The sequence below is a fragment of the Hippoglossus hippoglossus genome, chromosome 1, assembly GCF_009819705.1.
Source record: "Hippoglossus hippoglossus isolate fHipHip1 chromosome 1, fHipHip1.pri, whole genome shotgun sequence".
Taxonomy (NCBI): domain Eukaryota; kingdom Metazoa; phylum Chordata; class Actinopteri; order Pleuronectiformes; family Pleuronectidae; genus Hippoglossus; species Hippoglossus hippoglossus.
In genome coordinates, this window is record NC_047151.1 from 3364517 (window position 1) to 3383978 (window position 19462).

At 42.0% G+C, this 19462-nt stretch overlaps 2 protein-coding genes across 5 annotated transcripts; one reads left to right on the top strand and one right to left on the bottom strand.

Annotated features, from left to right (window-relative positions):
* Positions 1 to 1746: 1746 nt before the first annotated feature.
* Positions 1747 to 14992, bottom strand: ppp1r12c (protein phosphatase 1, regulatory subunit 12C). 2 transcript variants are annotated; one of them, XM_034582630.1, is made up of 20 exons: positions 14598 to 14992; positions 13284 to 13458; positions 13054 to 13184; positions 12570 to 12688; positions 11667 to 11826; positions 11320 to 11464; positions 10999 to 11073; positions 10816 to 10895; positions 10486 to 10598; positions 10315 to 10382; positions 9424 to 9554; positions 9145 to 9232; positions 7967 to 8084; positions 6881 to 6996; positions 5938 to 5990; positions 5671 to 5710; positions 5320 to 5433; positions 4376 to 4426; positions 3944 to 3994; positions 1747 to 2954 (listed from the first exon to the last, which is right to left on the bottom strand). In XM_034582630.1, exons 1-20 carry the CDS (start codon positions 14804 to 14806, stop codon positions 2868 to 2870), a joined length of 2124 nt encoding a protein of 707 aa, XP_034438521.1. In that variant the 5' UTR covers positions 14807 to 14992; the 3' UTR covers positions 1747 to 2867. The 2 variants fall into 2 exon arrangements, with proteins under 2 accessions (XP_034438521.1, XP_034438611.1); XM_034582720.1 differs by having other exon boundaries at positions 5329 to 5433; positions 14598 to 14990.
* Positions 14993 to 15548: 556 nt separating this feature from the next.
* On the top strand, positions 15549 to 19281 carry LOC117760070 (nicotinate-nucleotide pyrophosphorylase [carboxylating]-like). Of its 3 annotated transcripts, none has more exons than XM_034582924.1 (4): positions 15549 to 15748; positions 16518 to 16771; positions 17173 to 17483; positions 18237 to 19281. In XM_034582924.1, exons 2-4 carry the CDS (start codon positions 16519 to 16521, stop codon positions 18708 to 18710), a joined length of 1038 nt encoding a protein of 345 aa, XP_034438815.1. In that variant the 5' UTR covers positions 15549 to 15748; position 16518; the 3' UTR covers positions 18711 to 19281. The 3 variants fall into 3 exon arrangements, with proteins under 3 accessions (XP_034438815.1, XP_034438739.1, XP_034438898.1); XM_034583007.1 differs by lacking the exon at positions 15549 to 15748 and having other exon boundaries at positions 16166 to 16771; positions 18237 to 18368; positions 18486 to 19278; XM_034582848.1 differs by lacking the exon at positions 15549 to 15748 and having other exon boundaries at positions 16164 to 16771.
* Positions 19282 to 19462: the final 181 nt, after the last annotated feature.

The following is a 19462-nucleotide window of genomic DNA, read 5'->3' on the forward strand; positions in this document are numbered from 1 at the left end:
TGTATGTTGAGCCCAACAGACTCATCATTCGTTTAGCGTGGCGTCTCATCAGAGGAAACTTGGCCTTTTCCAAGCTCCGGTAGAAGTCAGGTAGGGAGAGAAGCTGATGCTGATTCTTCAGAGAATCATCACACTGAATTTCGATCAGTTCTAATTGCAGACTCTCCTCCACTTCTTCTGCATCCATTGAAAACGGAGCCGCAAACAGTGTGATTTCCTTCTCAATGACAGAAAAATCTTGGAAGCGCTGACTGAATTCTGTCATGAGAGATGTGATCACAGACACATATTCTCCCATTTTTGCAGAGAGCTTGGCATTTGGAAATGCGCATTTGATTTCGGTCAGCGTGGGGAAGTGCGCTACATTGAAGTTGCGCAGTTGTGACTCGAAGAGACGGAGCTTCGCACGGAATGCTTTCATCACGGCAACACTCTCATTGCAAATCAAACAAACACACTTCGCCTTGGTTTCTATGAAAAAATATTCATTTTTCCACCAAGTCTGAAATTTTCTGCACTCGCTTGCAATCTTGCGTCTCTTCGGTTCCAGCATTTCTGGTGACCCTGAGCAAATTTTTTCTTCGATTGCTTGCTTTGTGGAGACGCTGCCTTGTTCAAGACATTAGCGCCACCTAGTGTTTAAACTAAGAAGTGCACTACAGTGGGCCATAGTCCATTATATTTTTAGACTGTGATACGGGCCAATTAAAAATGGATGGCGGGCCGCAGTTGGCCCGCGGGCCGTAGTTTGGACACCCCTGGTCTAACTCCTATCAGTCATCAATCACACTGTTTGTATAGCACGTTTCATACAAACAAAATAACACAAAGTACTTGACATCAACACCCAGAAATAAGGAACACTAGGAGTTGAGAAAACGCTCTCACCAATCTTCAGGACTTCAACAGGTGCCCATGGGCACAAAACACGTAAATGTGCCAACAATGTATATTATATATAAATATATACCAAACAATAAAACAGGCTAAAATATAAATAAATGGACAAATTAAAATTAATTGAAAGCTAAAGTAAAAAGGAGGGGAAATGGTAGCTTTCTGTTTGCGGTTATAAATATCAACCCTCTGCTGCCCCTCAGGTCTTCAGGAAGGTTGTCCCAGAGACGTGGTCCTTAAAGGACGACTCAACTCCACGACCCAAACTATTCAAACTATATCGAGTCTTTAGCCCCAACTGACGCTGACCCATGTGACATCAGTTGAGCCGAGCGATCAGATGCTGCAGTTCTCCCCAAGACCCGGAAACGATAGATCCAGGGGTTCCTCTTAAAATGGTCACATTTTCTTTATGACATTTAGACCAATCATACCATTAAAACATTTGACATCACTGTCATATAATCTTTAATGACTGTATGCACCAGTAGAACACTACAGTCTAAAGTATGTGAATGAACTTCACTCTAAAAAATACAAGATTTTAAGCCCAATATAAACATTTGACAGTTATCTTTTCTTAATTCCTGTCCTGTCATTTCTCATTACCTTTCAGCCGCCATATTCAACAATATGATAAATCTCCAATAAGATTAATATTGATAAAGATATACCGACTTGGCTCTAGTGTCAACAGTTACCGTCTCTACACACATATAACAGCACCACTACAGAGCTATGATGTTGTGCTAACTTTTGAAGGACCATTCTGACCTTTGAGAGTAAAGATGATGTTCAGTCAATGGTGGAAAGACATTTTTCACAAATTAAAAGAAACAGAGCCTTGAATTGTTTTTGCCCAAACTGTATTTTATACTTAACGGTGTACGTTTACCAAAGCAAAATAGAAATATTACTTACAAATGCATATCGAAAGGCACGGCATCAAAATACAATTTGACATGCGAGAGTTATTTTCTTTAAAACAGGAGTAAACATTCAAACGTTGACCCATCTGGCCTGTCTGTTAGAAAATAACAGCTGTCCGTCACGGGGGCGAATACTTAGCTTAGGGGTTGTTGCTTTTACAGAAGCATCCAGTCAAAATGGCAAAGTGAAATTCCTACCGACTTACAGTACTAAGAAGAGAGCGTGCGTTCTCCACAACCTCTTGAAAGATGTGACGTTTGTAACAAACGGTTTCTGTGAGAATGCCCGTGTACATGAGCTGCATCTGACGTCCACTGCTTAGCACCCGAAACTCTGCGCCCTTTGTACAACAGAGACCACGACGACACGTCTACATCACTGTCCGGACAGATGGCCCCTGTACATAAATATACATCTTAAATATACATTCAGAGGAGCGGGGGAGGAATGAGCATGCAGATTTGGTCCACGTTTACAGCGGTCAGCTAGAGCAGGAAGCATCGACCCAACACTCATCCTGAGAAACAGCACTGACCACAAGGAGCGTTCCCCAAAGGACATGCACAACCAGGGCTGGGTTTTTGGCACATTACTGTCTTTTTCTTTTTCTAATAACCACCCCCTCACTCATGACTGGCATTTGTTAATCTATCTAAAACATGACTATGAACTCACACTGTGCATGGCTTTAAGTCTCTTAATACAGATTTTTATACAAAGTGTTGCAGAAGCAAAGCACATAAAATATTCCAGTTAAAAAATACAACAATAAAAACTTAATATAAAAGTGGATGTGAGCAGGGACACCCCGTCAGTCCACAGGAGGTGCAGTTCAGCTTGTTATACAGTAGATCTGCCAAATCATAAAGGCCCAAACACAAGCTAATAACCCTGAAATCTCTACGCTCTTCCAGTTACTGTTAAATGTGCTCTGCAGGTGTTTGATGCTGCGTCTCTCTTCCTTGTTTTGTGTCTTCTGAGCTGGATGACAAATAAATCCTGTAATACTTTTCATCTCCATGTAGGTGTGTTTTCCAGGTTCATCTTGAGAGTTTGCTGATGACTCGAATGAGGGCGGCGTTCTCGTCCTTGAGCCTCTGGTTGTCTGCTCTGAGATCCCCCAGAACCTACAGAAACACCATCACACATTGATTATTTGACTCGCCTTGAAATGTGAACGTGACACAGCGTTCTTTGTGGCTCACTTCTGCGGCAGCTCTGTGACTATTTTACCAGATCAATACTGGAACCATTTCAGTATTTGCAGCATGAGATAAAATGGAGCCGAGCAGTGAGGGTGATTTTGTGGTCCTCTCACTTCTTGAAAATATTGGGTCAATCCAATCCTGAGAAACCGCCAGGAGCAAGCAGAATTTAATCTTCTGATCAAGGAGCTGCGAAATTGTCCTGATCGCTTCCAAGTCTATTTCAGGATGTCAGTGGTCAAATTTAATACAGGGGCGCTGAGACCACATATTAAAAAGAAAACCAATTCTCTGATCAAACTGATCCCGAAAAGCTCAAACAACTGTGCAACACCTTTGACGGACGTGAAAAACTTTGAGAGACGAAAGTTCCGGAGTGTAAGCCACAGGTGCAGCTTCTGAGAACAGGTTTAAGCCTTAAACCACAACTCAGCTAATTCCGGAGCAACAACCCCCGAGTTTCCTCTAAACATGAGCCCTTTCCAACATAACACTGGTCAGTCTACAGGAGATAATGGGACTGTTGCTCGGTGCCAAATAACAGTGGCAGGTTGACGACTTTTCTCTGGATTTTCAGGTTTTCAATTGTCACAGAATTGCGACGTATATACAAATGTAACTGGCGTTTAAGACGAGTGGAGAGAAACATCTCCCCCCTCAGCAGGTGAATGTGAAATCAGCCTCTGAGTGTCAAATTCTGCACATCCATCATCCTGCACAGTGAAGCTCTAACATCCAAGTGAAATAACAACATTTTTCAGTGATTTTAAATGACCCAATTTGAATTTTGATCACATTAGATATTATGTAGAACTCAGGATGGATACAGGCATTTGGGATTAGAGCATCGTATGATTACAGTCACGCTGATTCAGAACAGTTGTGATGAGTATTGAAGTGAACATGAGTACCTTCAGCTCATCCTCCAGTTCCACTGCTTTCCTCTGGAGGGCCAACTTCTCCTATGAGCACAAGAGTGTGAAAATCATGAGCAGACATTTTGCCTGCGGTTACCTAAGTGCAAGTTTTTCAAACGTTTCTAACACCTTGGTTTGTCTGTTTATATATTTCCATCACATCTTATACAGTGCGGTAAGTGTCAGCCATTACGGCTTCACAGTTTGAAGTCACAACTCAAGAGACAAAAGCTGTGTCTGGTTTGTAAAAAAACTTCTCCACCTGTCAAAAGCTTCTCCAGGTAAAAAAAGGTGGCTTTTGTTTTTATTGTTTTAACTCACATTCTATCATTTAGAAATATTATTTCTGCATCATTGCAATGTGTCTGTCGGGCACCAGTGGAGGTGAATTCCACCAGACAAAGTGAAATAAAAGCTGAGACTCACAAATCTCTCCAACTCCAGCAGGGCCGGTCTGTCTGTGCTGCTCTCTTGGCTCTGCAACAGGAAGAACCACTATTCATTTACTGTTTTCATACAAGCGACTGCAGAAATACACAACAACAGACACTGAATTAATAAAATCATTTCAAAACTACACATCCAGTCCACCACGCTCTCCTTGTTATGATCAGTGACTGTATAAAAAGATGGATGACATGTCCACACACAAATATCCTGCATGTATTTGGAAGTTGAGTCCCCACAATGTGACGGTTTGTAGTTCCCAAGAACAAAACTATTCTAACACCTGGACCACACATACAAACTACTACACTATATATGTTGTTATTTAAAAATTGTGTTTTCAAACTGTCCACACAAGCGTATTGGCGACGAATCATTATTAATCCTCGTCCATACTAATACACCTGAAAAAGCACATCACACTGGGCATGTGCAGGATGCTTGACATGGGAACTGTCAGAGATTGCTCGAATAAGATCTTACTTCCTACATCTGATAACAGAGTTATCATTGTAAAATACAGAATTTAGCTGCACAACAGCTGTTAGCCAAGACGACTTGTAATTGGTTATCCATGTTGCATTCAACACTGGTAGCAGTGGCTGACGTCAGTTGTTTTCTTCAGGAAGAGTGTCATGTGATAGAAGCCTGACAAATCAGCAAAGGCTTAGTTTTAACCAAAAATAACCAATCAGCAAGCGGTTGGGAGTGTCTCCCATATAACTTCCACACATCTCTGTTTCTGCCCTACCAGACTAAAACACAGCCCCTGAGTTCTCTAATTAAACAGGCCCAGCAGCTTTTCCAAACTTCTCTGTTTTAGCAGCTCTAAACAACACTCTTGCACACAGAGTGACTCTGTCTCACAGAGTCACGCACACATGCAGCTCTTTAAATCTTTAAGGTCAGAGGAAGCAGCAAACCTGCCGAACCTGTCGGAGTCTCTCCAGCTCCACTTTGTTTTGGCTGAGCAGCAGCTCCATCTCCTGCACATTGTCCTTCAGAGCCAGGTTTTCCTGCAGTACCTTATAATACAGCTGATAGGAAACACACAACACAGACATTCAGAGCACAACGACATTTTGTTTCGTACAGTTCTGTGTGTGCAGGTGGGAATAGTTTGGCTGCTTAGGGTTTCTGATCACTTCTCTCTAGATCTTGTCGGGTATCATTCCTGTCTTCGTTTGTCAAAACCTCAGCTACAGCTCTCTTTCAGCCCTCAGGTGTTTTATTAGGAATGTGTGATATCTTCTGAGGAGAGGGTCAGGACTTACCGTTCTGTAGTCAGCTGACAAGTCTTCCAGTGGACTCTCACTGCAGAGACACACAAGGGACTTTTAAAGCTCAGTATCGTCAACACCAACAATGTAATTTCCCTTCTGGGATGAAGAAAGTATCCATCAATCTAACACAGGTTTAAACATTTCAGTACAACGCAAACTTACCTTCTGGAAATAAAACTCCATATTAGTTGAACATGCAAAATCTTACAGTGTACACAGTTAGAAAGGTTTGGGGCAGTTCAAGACAGCCTGACTCACTTGGAAGTGGTAATATTGTTCTTATCATCCAGATAAGCATCGTCTTCTTCATTCTAAAAAAAAAAAAAAAAAAGACAGGTTCACATTTTCAGTTACACATCCCTACACCTATACTCTCATTGCACTAACACTAGTGCAGTGCTTGTTGTCTGTTTGGAATAGGCTGTTTGTTTGGCCTGTGGTGATGTTGTGGTGATGATTGTCATATATAGCTTTTTAAAATTATAAGTATTGGTAAAGCACTTAATACTATTTGCAGAAAAACACCTTATATACAGAATGATGTAATAAAGTTGTTAAAATGGTCTTATCCCACAGCATCATGTATACTGTAACAGCTTGTGCAGCATTTTATCAAAAGGTTAAGGAGGTTCACACTGAGTAATATCAGGATTTGATTGATTTGTTGTTTATTTGGTTTTAATGTCTGTGTCACCAAACAAAAACATTCTAGATGACTTTTGCATCATCTGTCCTCATCCTTAAACTCTTGAGATTTTTGGCATCTTTGTAGAGTTTGGGGTTTGATAGACGTCCAATAAAGTTCAGTGAGTTCTAAAACGAAGTCTGGCTGCGCAGCATGTGTGTGGAGTTCAGGCAGCTCAGTGGGGCTTACCAGCTTATGATCATGTTTCGTTACAGCGTCGGTGCATTTTAGTTTAACAAACATTTAACAAGAAACAAAAATCGTTTTTTTTGTCACTTCAAGTTGCCTGATTAAAAAAGATTTAGAAGTGGGCTCATTGAACATTAAGTTACATCCTGTCAAAGAGGAAGTAGTTTTGCTGACCTTTCACCAACTTTCAGTGTGCAGGTATTGTTGCAAAGACAAGAGAAAAAAATAATTTGTTCCCTAAAATGAAGTCCCAACGAAAATAAAACTACAATTTGCTTGGCAGTGAACGGTCGGCCATGTTTGCGATGATGTGAAGTTGTTTCTTACCTCTCCTTCCGGCTGGACGATGCCAGTGGAGCGCCTCTCCTTCCTCCCTTTTCTCCTGTCCTTCACTGCCAGACGCTTCTCTCCCTCCGGCTCCAACTTCTTTACTGGGTCTGTATCTGGAAAAGATGGAGATCAACAGTAAACACTCCCGAGGTCTGTGGGACTATTTGTTGAGTCAAAAATCTCACTAACTGTATCTTGGTCATTGTGGAAATCTAAAAATGAAGAAACAATATCATTAACAAACACAGCTTAAACACAAAAGCTGCTTGACAGAGCTTTTTTCTGTGAGGCTGGATCGATTAAAGTAACTTATACATGGGGTAGATCAGTTTCTAAATTTAACTTTGTAAGATGCAGGAGGCTGTCTCATCTTTGGCATCACTCTTTGCTTCAGATCAGTGCATGTTGAGGCTTGAGAGAAATGAGCTCATTTGACATGAACAAAGTGCTCTTCTTCTATTTATGAGCTGACGTTTAAGGTTGACCTGATATGTTTGCTGAACTCACAGCTTGATTTATCTAAACATGAACATGTCAGATGGGGAGTTGCTCGGTTAGCATCTAAATATAAGGGTGGAGTGTGCTAAGAGGTCAGAGTATATGTGTGATAACTGCCCTGAAACCTTAACCACACCTAATGCTGTACTTCACAGCGAGAGGATATAGCACATGTGAGGAAATCCATTTCCTTTAAACTGCAATTCTCAAAAACACCCCACCAAAATGTACTTTTACAGTAAACAGAAGTGAGACTATTCACATGGTGAGGGTTAACAGAACAATAAATAATAGACCTTTGAGGCATTAACAATATTTTACATTGGTAATAATGTTTCTAGAATTGTGTAGCTTTTATGCATTTTTCTGCAGAAATTCCCACCAGCACAATATACTGTGTAGAAAATCAGTTAATAATACTGACAAAAATTTAGTGGGAGAAATGGCCACTCTAAGCATTGTTCAGATTTTATCAAAAAGAATGCATCTAGTCAGTCAGACAACACAAGTGGGTTGTGACCTTTGAAATCCATAACTCCTTGTTAACATCATCATTCGCTGTTGCAGCTGTTCTTCCTCACTCACCTCTTTCAGCAGGCGTGATGGTGACGATGGGGCTGACAGGCTGGACGTTACGAGGTGCTGGATCTGCAGCTTTAGCCACAGTCTTCTCTGCTTCTTTCAGGTCTGTCAGAGTCACACCCTGTGCACACAGAGCAAAAATATAAACAACTCAAAGGCCAATTGCAACAATTTTGCCAAAAAAGACACAACCTTTCCATCGTGAACGAAAAGCTAATGATGCAGTGCATTTGTACCATGGTATGTGTGCAGCAAGATGCAAAGTTCTACTACAGCCCTGGAATATCATGATACAGTACAGTGTTTGCCCCACAGCATTAACACACAAGAGGTTGTAACACCTGCCAAGTGAGCACCAGTCAATAAAAGGCAACAAAAACAGCACCGTGCAGCTCTGTGTGAAGGACATGAAATCTAAAAGGTGTGGAGTGTACAATGCAGAAAGATGATGCAGAGACTCAATGATTCCACCCCTTTGAATGCAGTAGGGATGTCCCCTAAAACCCAGTTCTGGATATGAGCTGGTTCTGTATTTGTATGTTTGGTTCTTTTATGGGTGCTTGAAGGAAACTGGGAGTGAGATCAGCTCGGTGTGTCTAAGTCTATGTTTGCCCCAAGGGCAAAGCTGAGCTCCTTCACCACAAACAGACACACAAACACACACACTCGCATGTCTTTTTATACTTGTGAGAAGAGCCCTCATTGACATAATTCCACCACAACTAAATACCTAACCTCTGCCCTTACCTATAGTAGTATGGACTGATCAAAATGTCCACAGTCCTTAGATTTCTTCTTTTTTAAACTTTTTAAAAACTACTATGGAGTTTATACTTTGCTGAGGTAAATGTTGCATTTATTGCAGTTGTTACTACCTCCACCATAGAGGTTATGTTTTTGTCTGCGTTTGATTGTCTGTTATTTATAAGGATTATGCAAAAACTACTTAACAAAGAAATTGTGTGTAGGGGATGGGTCATGACTCACAAAATTTTGGTGCAGATCCAGATCAAAATGCTGATCTAGTGAATTTAAATGTGGTTTCATAATAGGACTGTTGAGCCTTGGCGGAGGTGGAGGGCCACTCAAGTATTAAAATAAAACTAATTTCTAATCCTCATCTAAAAGTTTTTCAATTTTAACACAAAATCATAACAATACCCATCACCTGTAAGCCATACCTGTGTGGAGCGGCGAGACTGGCGCATGAGTCGAGAGCGAGCTTTCCTCTGAGATTCAGACTCCTCGTCCCTGACTGGAGCCTGGAACCTGAACTCACAAACATCCACAAATTATATATTACATAAGCATTATGTCATTTAACTGCCTTTATGCACCATGCAGTTGTATGAAACTCTACAGAGAAAAAAACGCGTGATAAAATTGTTCAAAAACTCAGTTCTCAGTGTACAGTAAAAAACTATCTTGTTGCGAATATTTTTGAGGTTCCTGCTTCGTACTTGCGCCTGTCAGCGTTGGGGGCGTTGGGACTCTCAGCGGAGGCGTCCCTCGTCTGAGGAGTGGGTTGAACTCTTGCAGTGCGGTTCGCCTTGTCCTGCTCCTTCTCCTCATCATCCTTCTCCTCTGGTGTCTAAACCACAGAAGAGAAGAGAAGAAAGATTTTCTTCACTGTCATCAGCTCACACCAGTTAAATCTTGGATTTATCATCCTAGTAAGGAAACATAACTAATGATGGAAGTAAGTCATTTTTGTTGACATGCTCTTACCCTTCTAAAAAGCCTTCCCACCTGACACAATTTAGTTCTACAGTTCTGGTGAAATGCTGGTATGTGAGGTCACATTAGATAAACGGTGTATCACGACAGAAATACACAAACCTCCCCTTTATAACTTATTATTTATAACCAGTGTTGGTGTTGAAATTGTACATTTATTAGACAATGTACACGTTACTTTCTTCTTCTCATTTCCTGATATTGATAAATGCTAATTGTCGCCATATATGACGAGAAATTTAAAACTTCTCTTCTCTGTTTGACAGTTCTACAGTTATCTATAGAGTGCATCATGAGAATATGATGTGATAGCACAAAAACCTGATAAATCATGTGAGCTGCCTTTTGCACAAAATAATAGCTTATTCAATAAAATGTATATATTGAATAATAAATACTTTTCGAAAAAGTATTTTTCAGGACACAAACTGACAAAAGGGGACACAAGGGGTATAAAATCGTTTTTGCATTACTGAGGTTATGTTTTCTTTTAATCAAATGTTGTCCTTTACATTGAGCTATCCTACATCACCCTTACATATGCATAACAACACTTGGTTGAGAATGATTGCTCTTGTGTAACACTGAGGCCTGCACTGCTCAGTGAGTATTACCTTGTCAGCAGGGCTGACTGTAGATGTGGTCACACTCTCTGTGTCTGGACTAGACACTGTGGAGCTTTCTGAGGGAAGAGAAGGAGGATAATTTGTCATTAGCACAATCTCTGGTATTTACAGAGAAGTTGTAGAACTCGTGGTCAGTGTCAGCACAGTCACTGTGGTTACCAGGGCTGCTCTCTTTCTCCTCGCTCAGCTCCAGGTCTCCAGAGACGCCCCTCTCTTTAGACTGGTCCTGCACGTTCATCTTGTCTTTACTGCTCATCCTGCACACTGAGCTCCTGGAAGCATTAAATAGGACAGATGTTGACCTCAAAAGATAACACAACCCAATAAGATTTTGGAAAGGAAAACATGGCACCATAAATAATTTTCGGTTTCAGTATCATCTGTCCAAAATCTGTTAATTTAAGTAGAATATGAAGAAAGGAACAATAGAAATATATTAAATGGGTAAGAATGTGTATAATTCAGGATAAGTAACAGATAGATACTAACCTCCGCCGTCTGTTTGGTGCATTTGCAGTGGTGGAGCCTTGCTGGTTTTGCCTATCCAGTATGGACTGTTCATTACGCCACTGAGAGAGGAGGATACACAGCAGAGTGAGATCAAGACAACAGGTCTTCTAAATTACACAAAGTAAATGGACATGACACCAGTAAAGATAAACACTTTCTCACATTGGCTTGTTTCTGTGATAACTCCTCCAGCAGCTCCTCAACACTTTCATCAGCAACATCAAATGGCGTCTGACCCTGCAAGGTCCAATTCATATCAAGTGGAGGCAACATGAAATGGAAAACAGAGTGGAAAACCTGTGTGTTGTTAAGATTTACATCCTTATTAGTTCACATGTATTATACAAAATTGTCTGTCATGATAAATGTTCTTCCTGTAAATGAAAGTATGCCTTGATCTTGATTTATATAAAAGAAGAAGTAGAAAATAGAAGAAAACTATAATGTAACAGCAAAAGTTTTCAGTATTGTTAGGGCCTTTACCGCATTGCTGCGGGATTCCATATTGCACAGCTGTTCAGCCAGAATGCGACAGGCCTCGTCCTGACCCCAGTGCGCTGCTGCATGGAGGGGTGTCCAACCATCAAAGTCCATAGCTGACACATCCAGCCCACACTGACACAGTATCCTGGACAACACAAGAGCAAGGTGTCAACAGGAGAAAGGGAAGAACTGCATGAGACAATGCAAACCAAAATATACTGTTGAGAAATCAACCAGTGCCTGGTATAGCGGCATTGTTTTTTTTATAGTTTTTCAAATCTAGACAAGAAAAATCTAGAAAGCGTTCTGGGCATAGATCCATTAAAAATCAAGTCAGAAGTGTTTACTTGAGAGCCTCCAGGTAGCCTTTGGCTGCAGCCACATGCAGCGGGGTGGCCCCAGTCTTAAGATGTCGCACATCGGCAGGTGGGCCTTCAGTTAGCCAGGTCCGGGCGTCTTTCATGATCTGTTCCTCCTCCAGCCGCTTAGCTGCCTCCAAGTCCACACCTTGAAACAAACAGAACATGTCAAATACACACATCCCTTGTTATATCCGTGATCACAATATGAGACACAAATTAAATGTGCATTGCATTTAGCTATTAATGCTTTATCTTAGTAGTATCCAGGGCTAAGACTTCTCTCTTTTCCCATCTTTTACAACACAGACTCTGCAACTTTAAGCAAAAGCACTATAAATACCTTCCAGGAAAAGCTTGTCCAAAAACGTGCACTACTATCTCCTTGTGACACAGCTTTAAAACCTTTCCAGCGTCATCAGACAACACACTTCACCAACTAGTTTGTTCCAAGCATCAAACTGCCTTAAACGCTTTGTTCTCTAGACCTCGAAGCCCACTATAATCAACAATGACCCAAACACATGGCATGGTGGAAATCCTTATAAAGACTTTATTTGGAATATCTCCTGAAGGTCAATGTAATTCATAAAAAATAGGCAGAATCCCATAAAACATTCAAACTAATTTTCAAAGCATTAAACCATAAAAACTCGGCTTGTATGTTGAGACACAGGTGCATAGGCGGCCTTTTTTCCACACCTTATCCAGCACAGCGAATAAAACTATAAACAGGCCAATCAGGTACTTTCGATTTAGCTCAACAAACATACACAAAAACACATTCTGTTAATGCAACAGAAGATGTGCTGGAAAGAAACACACACATAATGAACCCCTGGATTAAGCCATTCAAAAAAAGGTGAATTGTTGTCAAGGAACATCACTCACCTTGTCTCTGAGTGTAATCCTGAAGAAGGGACTCAGTGGTCTCATCCAAAGCAATGTCGAGAGGAACGTCACCGTCACAGTTCACAGCAGAGAGAGACGCACCTTGCTGCAAAAGGAAACTGTCAAAACAAACATGGACAGAGTGAGAATTCGTTTCAACTATAGAAGCTAACCAACTCTAAATAGAGAACATCTAATCTTATCACATTATATGTGTTTGAGCTGCAGATACATTCAATCTTCAAAGTAAAGCCATAAGGAATTATTCACACAAAGAAAAGGTGCATCAATTCTTAAATCTTTCGAGTTGCATGTGATTGTGTGCCAGGCCAGCCAACTCGTGCTTTAGCTTCCAAACAAGGCAACAATGTTAGTATTGTTGAATGCAGAAATACTCTGGCACCCACGCTGCACTCTGACCTCCCCACAGTGGCAAAGACTATTGTATTACACATCTTATTCGTCACTATATTATACTACATACTCTGCAATGTCAGAGTAGCCGCAGGAGGCAGCAACATGCAGTGGCGTCCATCCCTCACTGTCAACCTGGTTCTCATTGGCACCTTGCTCCAAAAGGAAGGTCACCATCTCCATGCTGCCATCTATGCAGGCCTGTGGACAAGAGAGGAAACCAAAAGAAAGCAATTGTAAATGTTTCTTATTCATCATCCAATGACTTCGATGAAACCTTGGGAGGAGAAGCTGCCTCACCTGGTGCAGAGCTGTGATTCCATCAGCGTTAGAACAATTGATAATTTCTACCACATCTTCCCTGCTTGTCCCTTTGGTGTCTTTGGCCTCTTTCAGCATCACCTGAGCCTCCTCCGTGTCCCCGCTGGCACAGGAAGCCAGGAACTCTGCAGCCCTGTCGAACCGCACGCTTTTCCTAAAGACATAATACAAACAACTAGATAATGTCACTGGGTAGCAGTTGTAACAACCATACATTGTAACACAACTAAATTTCAAACTGGGAATTTACAGAACATGAACACCTCATGACACCGAGCAAATATCCTCTAGGTGACAACAAGAACAAGGTTGTATAGTTTTGCTATTTGAAACATATCATGTGAAAAACCAAAAATGTGTCTCTCGATTCTGTCTGAGTTCGATCCTTGTTTGTGGCTCTCAGCCCCATGCCCATCACCTTCCTACTGAAGAAGTGAACCCTTAAAAACAGGTAAATGATGGTAAACGGTCTGTATTTTATACAGCCTTTTTCTAGTCTTGATGACCACTCAAAGCCTCATTCACACACACATTCATACAGTGCATCTATGGACAGCACTTTTTTCTATGAGGGGCCATTCGGGGTTCAGTATCTTGCCCCAGGACACTTGGGCATGCAGGTAGGGAAGACAGATGTAGAATAATGCAAGCCTTTAACTTTTAATAGTGTTTTGACGCAAATGTATCTTTAAGTGTGCTGCAGTCAGTGGTGGTGAGGGTCTACCTGTGAGCCCTCTGTGCTAATGCAGTTGATGTCATCATAGATGGAGACTTTTCGTCGTCAATGATCATATTGTTGCAGCCCTTGTGGCAGGTGGACTTGCAGCTGTGACAGACACTACTGCAGTTCTAGACAGTGATGTTAACCCAAACACAGATTAGCAGACGGACATAGTTTAAAAGCTTTGAAAGAGATGGTCATTCATCATCATTTACACCAGTCCGATGGATCACGATAAGCAAAGTCAAACAGGGATACTACTAGACCCTGACACATACCCTTTGTAGGACTCTTTGCTAGCTAGCTAACAGGATAAACACCAAAGGAGAAACGACAACTGACAACTGGTGGTTTACACAAACACTACGAGCTTCATCAAACAGGGAACTCTTTTTCAGTAGCTGGGGGGGTAAGTGAGTTGTAGTGTTTCTGGTATTTTGTCCCCCCACCCCCCCTCGTCCAAGCCCACGCACAATTCCTCCTTTAGCATAACTGGAGATGTTTATGCTAAGCTAAGCTAGCGGTTATGTGGCCCTCGATGTAGGACTGTTTGACAGGAGTCGTTTCCTCACCGTCGTTTGAGGAGGGGGCTGACTTCTTCAGAGCCCACAGACTCTGGCTGCTCCCTGGGGGGGTCGCTCAGCTCGGCCTCCGGCTCCCCTGCTCCTTCCTCGGCATCGCCCCGCCACCTCCGCCGGGGCACGGCCGACGCTTTGTCCGTGCAGGAGCCGGACCAGCGCTTTAGCTGCTCCCGCCGCTTGGTTTTCGCCGAGTCCCCCATTTATTTATCCGAGGAGGACTGTGTTTTTAAAAATAAAACATACACTGGCAGGGGAAGACACACCCTCCATGTGTATACTTTCACTTCCTGGTTCTTGCTCTGGATGTGGAGGAAGCCTCTGCTCGCGTTCGTGGGCGTCGGGAGCGCGCAAAGCCGCGCAGGGCCAGGCCATGTGACGTCACCGCTGTTGTTGAGTAGCGGAGCCTGACGGGAAACGTTGAAGAAGTCACTGTGCACCGAGAGCAGGACACTTCCTGTCTTTGTGCTTCTTCTAACACCGCAGACACATCTTGACAGAAAACCCGCCACCAAGAAACATCCATACTTCAAACTCATTAGGTCACAGGGGGCAGGGGGCCTCGTAGGGGCAGTAACAGAAATCATTAACAAACAGTACTCTCTTTACACACTGTTAACGGCCTAAATTGTAAGGATGATCTTATCATAGATTAATTACATTATAAGGTAAAATACTTGCAATGTGCATGTCTCCCCCTGATGGTCTGTTTACCTTCTATAAAGTTGTCACCGGTGCTTAAAACCCTGCATTCTGTGGTGAGAAAATCAATGACGGAAGTATAATTTTATATGCAAAATGCCACAAAAAAAAGTTTGTGACACAAGCAAGTTTCATATCTTGATTTTTCTTGCAGTCTGTGAGTTAACAAGCCTACTGCATGTTAATGTCTCTCAGTTACATTGAGTTTAAACCATTTTCTTTAATCTTGGGAGAAATGTTTCTATCACACTGACCTCCGTGGCCTGTCAATCAGCCTCGGTCACAACAATCAATGTTGAGCCTCATACTAGCTCTCAGCTCGTCAACATTCCAACATGGACACGGGGGCAAATTCCACATCACATTTTTGCTGTGGCTCCGTGTGCACAGTGCTACAACTCCACAGTCTGTTACCAACAGAAAGAGGAGGGCCACTGATGGAAGTAAGTAAATCTATCATTTGTTTTTTGCAGTGCTGGCCCAATCTTGGACTAGTTGTCCAACCATGACAGAATATGCAGTTGTGATAATGTCTATTTGAGAGCGTTGTTGTAGAAGCGATAGGTTCTTCATGTAGATGCATGAAAAACAAGAGAACAAACTAACATTAAGTGTCTTAGGAAGGTGCTGGTCCACCATGAATCATATGGAACAGCTTCAGGACTTCCATGCATAGACTATACGAGTCTCCAATGGAGGAATTAACAGCCCTTTTCCAGAAGTTATTCCCTCAGTTGTAAATGTGATAAGTGGGACAACGCTGTCGAACACATCACTCCAATATCTCAGATGAAATCTCAGAGCCCTAATGTTCTGTAAGAAAACACTTGTATTTGTTGGGCTTCATTCATTTGATCCATGAATAACTATAGTTTAACTGAATAACTGTTAAACTGATGATCTAAAAGTACTCTACTGGATGCAAATCATATAATCATGCTAATTCTGATAAATACCCTCTGTGATGTTTTTAAATCTGCCTCTCAAGTGTAATATTTGCCCTGGTGATCATTCTCTTCTGGATTGAGGGGAACAATTCAAATCTATCATGAAACTTTAAAATCTTTAAATCTACAGACTCATGATCTGGTAGTTTCTGAGTGACAGAGAAAAGAAAGCCCTGTGAAGGTTATGAGGCATCGTTATCTGTTTATCCGTTTGAACTTTTATGTCAACCAGAAACAAATTTGTCTCCACAAACTCTTGTTTCAGAATGTCTCTCCCCAAACACCAGGCAGCTCACTCGATCCCACCTCCCACTCTGTCCCGGCTGGCACGAGAGTGGCTGGCAGAGGACACACCCAACTTTGACCCTGCAGGGGTGTGTGTGGGGTCACAGGAGGTGGAGGCCAGGATGCTGTGTAAGACGCCACACAGCATCCTGGCGGGGAGTCCCTTCTTCACAGCAGTGTTCACTGAGGTCGGCTGCACTGTGGACTGGATTTATCAGGAGGGGGCCAAGATTGGTAGGAACAGCCCACTTTCTTCAAATGTGACCAGGTATCTGTGATTTAAACTTCTCTGACAGTGTATCTTTCTCTTGAACAAAGATATGTGGACACGCTGTATTTTTAACAAATCATTTTACAGGATTTTTTCATATTGGTTGAGCTATGCCACAGTCTTTTTCTGTATCCCCTGGCCACTTCAGAAGTACCCCCCTATGGGTACATGAAATACTGATTTAGAGAACCCACTCTGCAGATGTCCTGCTTGTTTTATTCACATGACCTGGTGTGAAATTAAAATTTAAAAAAAGTAGAGTTCCACAGTATTAAATGCTCATAAAGTGTTGTTTATTCACCTGATATCTTGCTTCTCACCATTATATCTCAGTCCTCCTATGTCCTCTGTTTAACCTGCACAGGCCCAGATGCTGTCACCTTGACTGCTGTGGTGAGAGGGCCGGCAAGGTGTCTCCTTCTTGGGGAAAGGCCAGCTCTCAACTGCCTGGCCCGGGCCTCGGGGATCGCCACTCGCTGTGCTCTGCTCCAGGCAATGGCAACGGCAGGAGGGTGGCATGGAGAGGTGGCTGGCACACGCAAGACCACCCCGGGCTTCCGTCTGGTGGAGAAGTACGCCATGCTGGTTGGCGGGGTGTCCATGCACAGACAGGACCTGAGTGGAATGGTGATGCTGAAGGACAACCATGTCTGGGCGTCAGGAAGTATCACAGAGGTGAGAAGCTGAAGCAAAAATCCAGTTAATATGAAAATGTGTCTTCTTATAGTTTCAAACCCGAAAAACTTCGAAAACTATCAAACATTTCCTAGTTGTGTTTCAGGATCCATAAATTCTGATGAAAGTATTGCTTCCACAGATCTTAAGCTATTATTTGTTTACACTGATTCACAAGCACATCTGAATTTATAGCACTGAAATATCTTTCTTTGAAAACTATCAAAATGTATGTGATTTAAATAGTGGAATTTTAAAACCTAAAATCTAAATAATTTACAGATTTAAGTTTAATTTAAGTTGCCTTAATTTTGTGGTCAAATCTGGATCAAAAATCTAACACAATCATCTGTTTACATCAGCTGTGTGTGTTAAATGCTAAAAGATGGCAGCTAACAGAACCCGCTGCGTGTAGGGTAACAGCTTGTATAACTTGTTAGCAAAAGCTAACTGGAAATAAGCTAAAGTTGTACATGTTAAACTTTGTCAGCCGCTAAAACGCCTCTGAGATAAATAGCTAATGTAATAAGAGGCTGTTACATCGCGACCTCTGACCCACTTACTGTGTTGAACCCGTGAACTCAGCTGACGAAACGTGACCCGGGTCCCGACCTGATAACAAACTAGTATACCCTGAGAATTCAGACACAGGCGTCCGTATCCTGTGATCCAAAAAGAAAAGAACAGTGGTTAAAGTTAGGAATGGAGTTGAAAAATATATCACAAAAAGACAACATCCTGTTTGTTGTGCAGGCGGTGAGAGCTGCCCGCTCAGTGAGTGGCTTCAGCAGTAAGATCGAGGTGGAGTGTCGCTCTGCAGACGAGGGCAGAGAGGCAGCCGCAGCAGGAGCAGACATTGTTATGCTGGACAACTTTCAAGCTCAGGTAGAGAATTTGAAAAGAACACAAGTAATTTTTCACTTTCATTGCTCGGTTTCCACTCACTCTGCCACTTCGCTCCACAATAACCCACCTCCCCCCCCCCCTGTCCCTCACCGACAGGACCTCCATGTCGCAGCTCGAGCCCTGAAGATGGAGTTCCCAGCTCTACTGATAGAAGCCAGTGGAGGAGTTACTCCAGAGAACTTAGCTTTGTATTTCTCCCCACACGTGGACATCATTTCCCTGGGCTGTATTACACAGGGCTGTCCTGTTGTGGACTTTTCTCTCAAGGTTCAAAATCCTGGTGCTCACTCAAGCCACCACAACACAAACAGGACATTGTGAGATTTTGTTCTGATAAATAAAGAGGAGAATTATTAACGTGTTTTTTTTCCCAGCTATACAGTGATTTATAGTTGCAAAAGATTAAGAAGAATATGCTTGATTAATTCACATCCTGTTTCCTGATTTTGTTATAAGGATCGAAGGAGAACAGAAACTAGATTGTTTTCAGCCAGGGCCATACAGACAGTGTCATGTCGTAAACAACGAAATATTCAAATCTGCAGTTACAACAAGAAACAGCATTCACAAGTTGAAACTGTCCAAGTGGTTTCAGAGACTTTGTAAATGAAATTAAGATTCAGATTCAGGCATACTTTGGTACACTCAAACACATACTATTCTTATTTGAAATATTTTTTTAGAAAGTGCTGTCAAGCCATGCAGACAGTGTGGTAAAAAAAGGTTTTTTCATTTTTGAGTAATCCATAAAAACATTTCCGTACTGTGATATTGCTAATTCACCTCCTTTGCTTAGGGAAAAGTAAAACATGGTATTACTATTTTGCAGGGTCAGATCCAGAGGTGGGGCCAAGGGGCACTGGCCACAGATGAAATCCTACTTAAGTGCGCCTGTCCTGTCAGTAGTCTTTTTTTAAAAGAGCTTTTATTTTCTAAGCTTTTTTGAAGAACACAATGTGCTTGAACAAGGAACAATTATCAGAATATGTTTAATGATGTGTGACAAAAACTAAAAAACATGGCCCTTTTATGGCCCCTGATCTAGAAAAATAGCATTTGGTGGCAACCACATA

Excerpts from the sequence above, each read along its gene's own strand:
- ppp1r12c (XM_034582630.1), bottom strand. The coding sequence starts at position 14,806 with ATGGGGGACTCGGCGAAAACCAAGCGGCGGGAGCAGCTAAAGCGCTGG. Across the intron at positions 10,896-10,998 it reads TATCACAGAAACAAGCCAAT|TGGCGTAATGAACAGTCCAT; the intron begins GTGAGAAAGTGT and ends CTCCTCTCTCAG. Across the intron at positions 6,997-7,966 it reads CATCACGCCTGCTGAAAGAG|ATACAGACCCAGTAAAGAAG; the intron begins GTGAGTGAGGAA and ends CATCTTTTCCAG.
- LOC117760070 (XM_034582848.1), top strand. The coding sequence starts at position 16,474 with ATGTCAACCAGAAACAAATTTGTCTCCACAAACTCTTGTTTCAGAATG. Across the intron at positions 16,772-17,172 it reads TCAGGAGGGGGCCAAGATTG|GCCCAGATGCTGTCACCTTG; the intron begins GTAGGAACAGCC and ends TAACCTGCACAG. Across the intron at positions 17,484-18,236 it reads CGTCAGGAAGTATCACAGAG|GCGGTGAGAGCTGCCCGCTC; the intron begins GTGAGAAGCTGA and ends TTTGTTGTGCAG.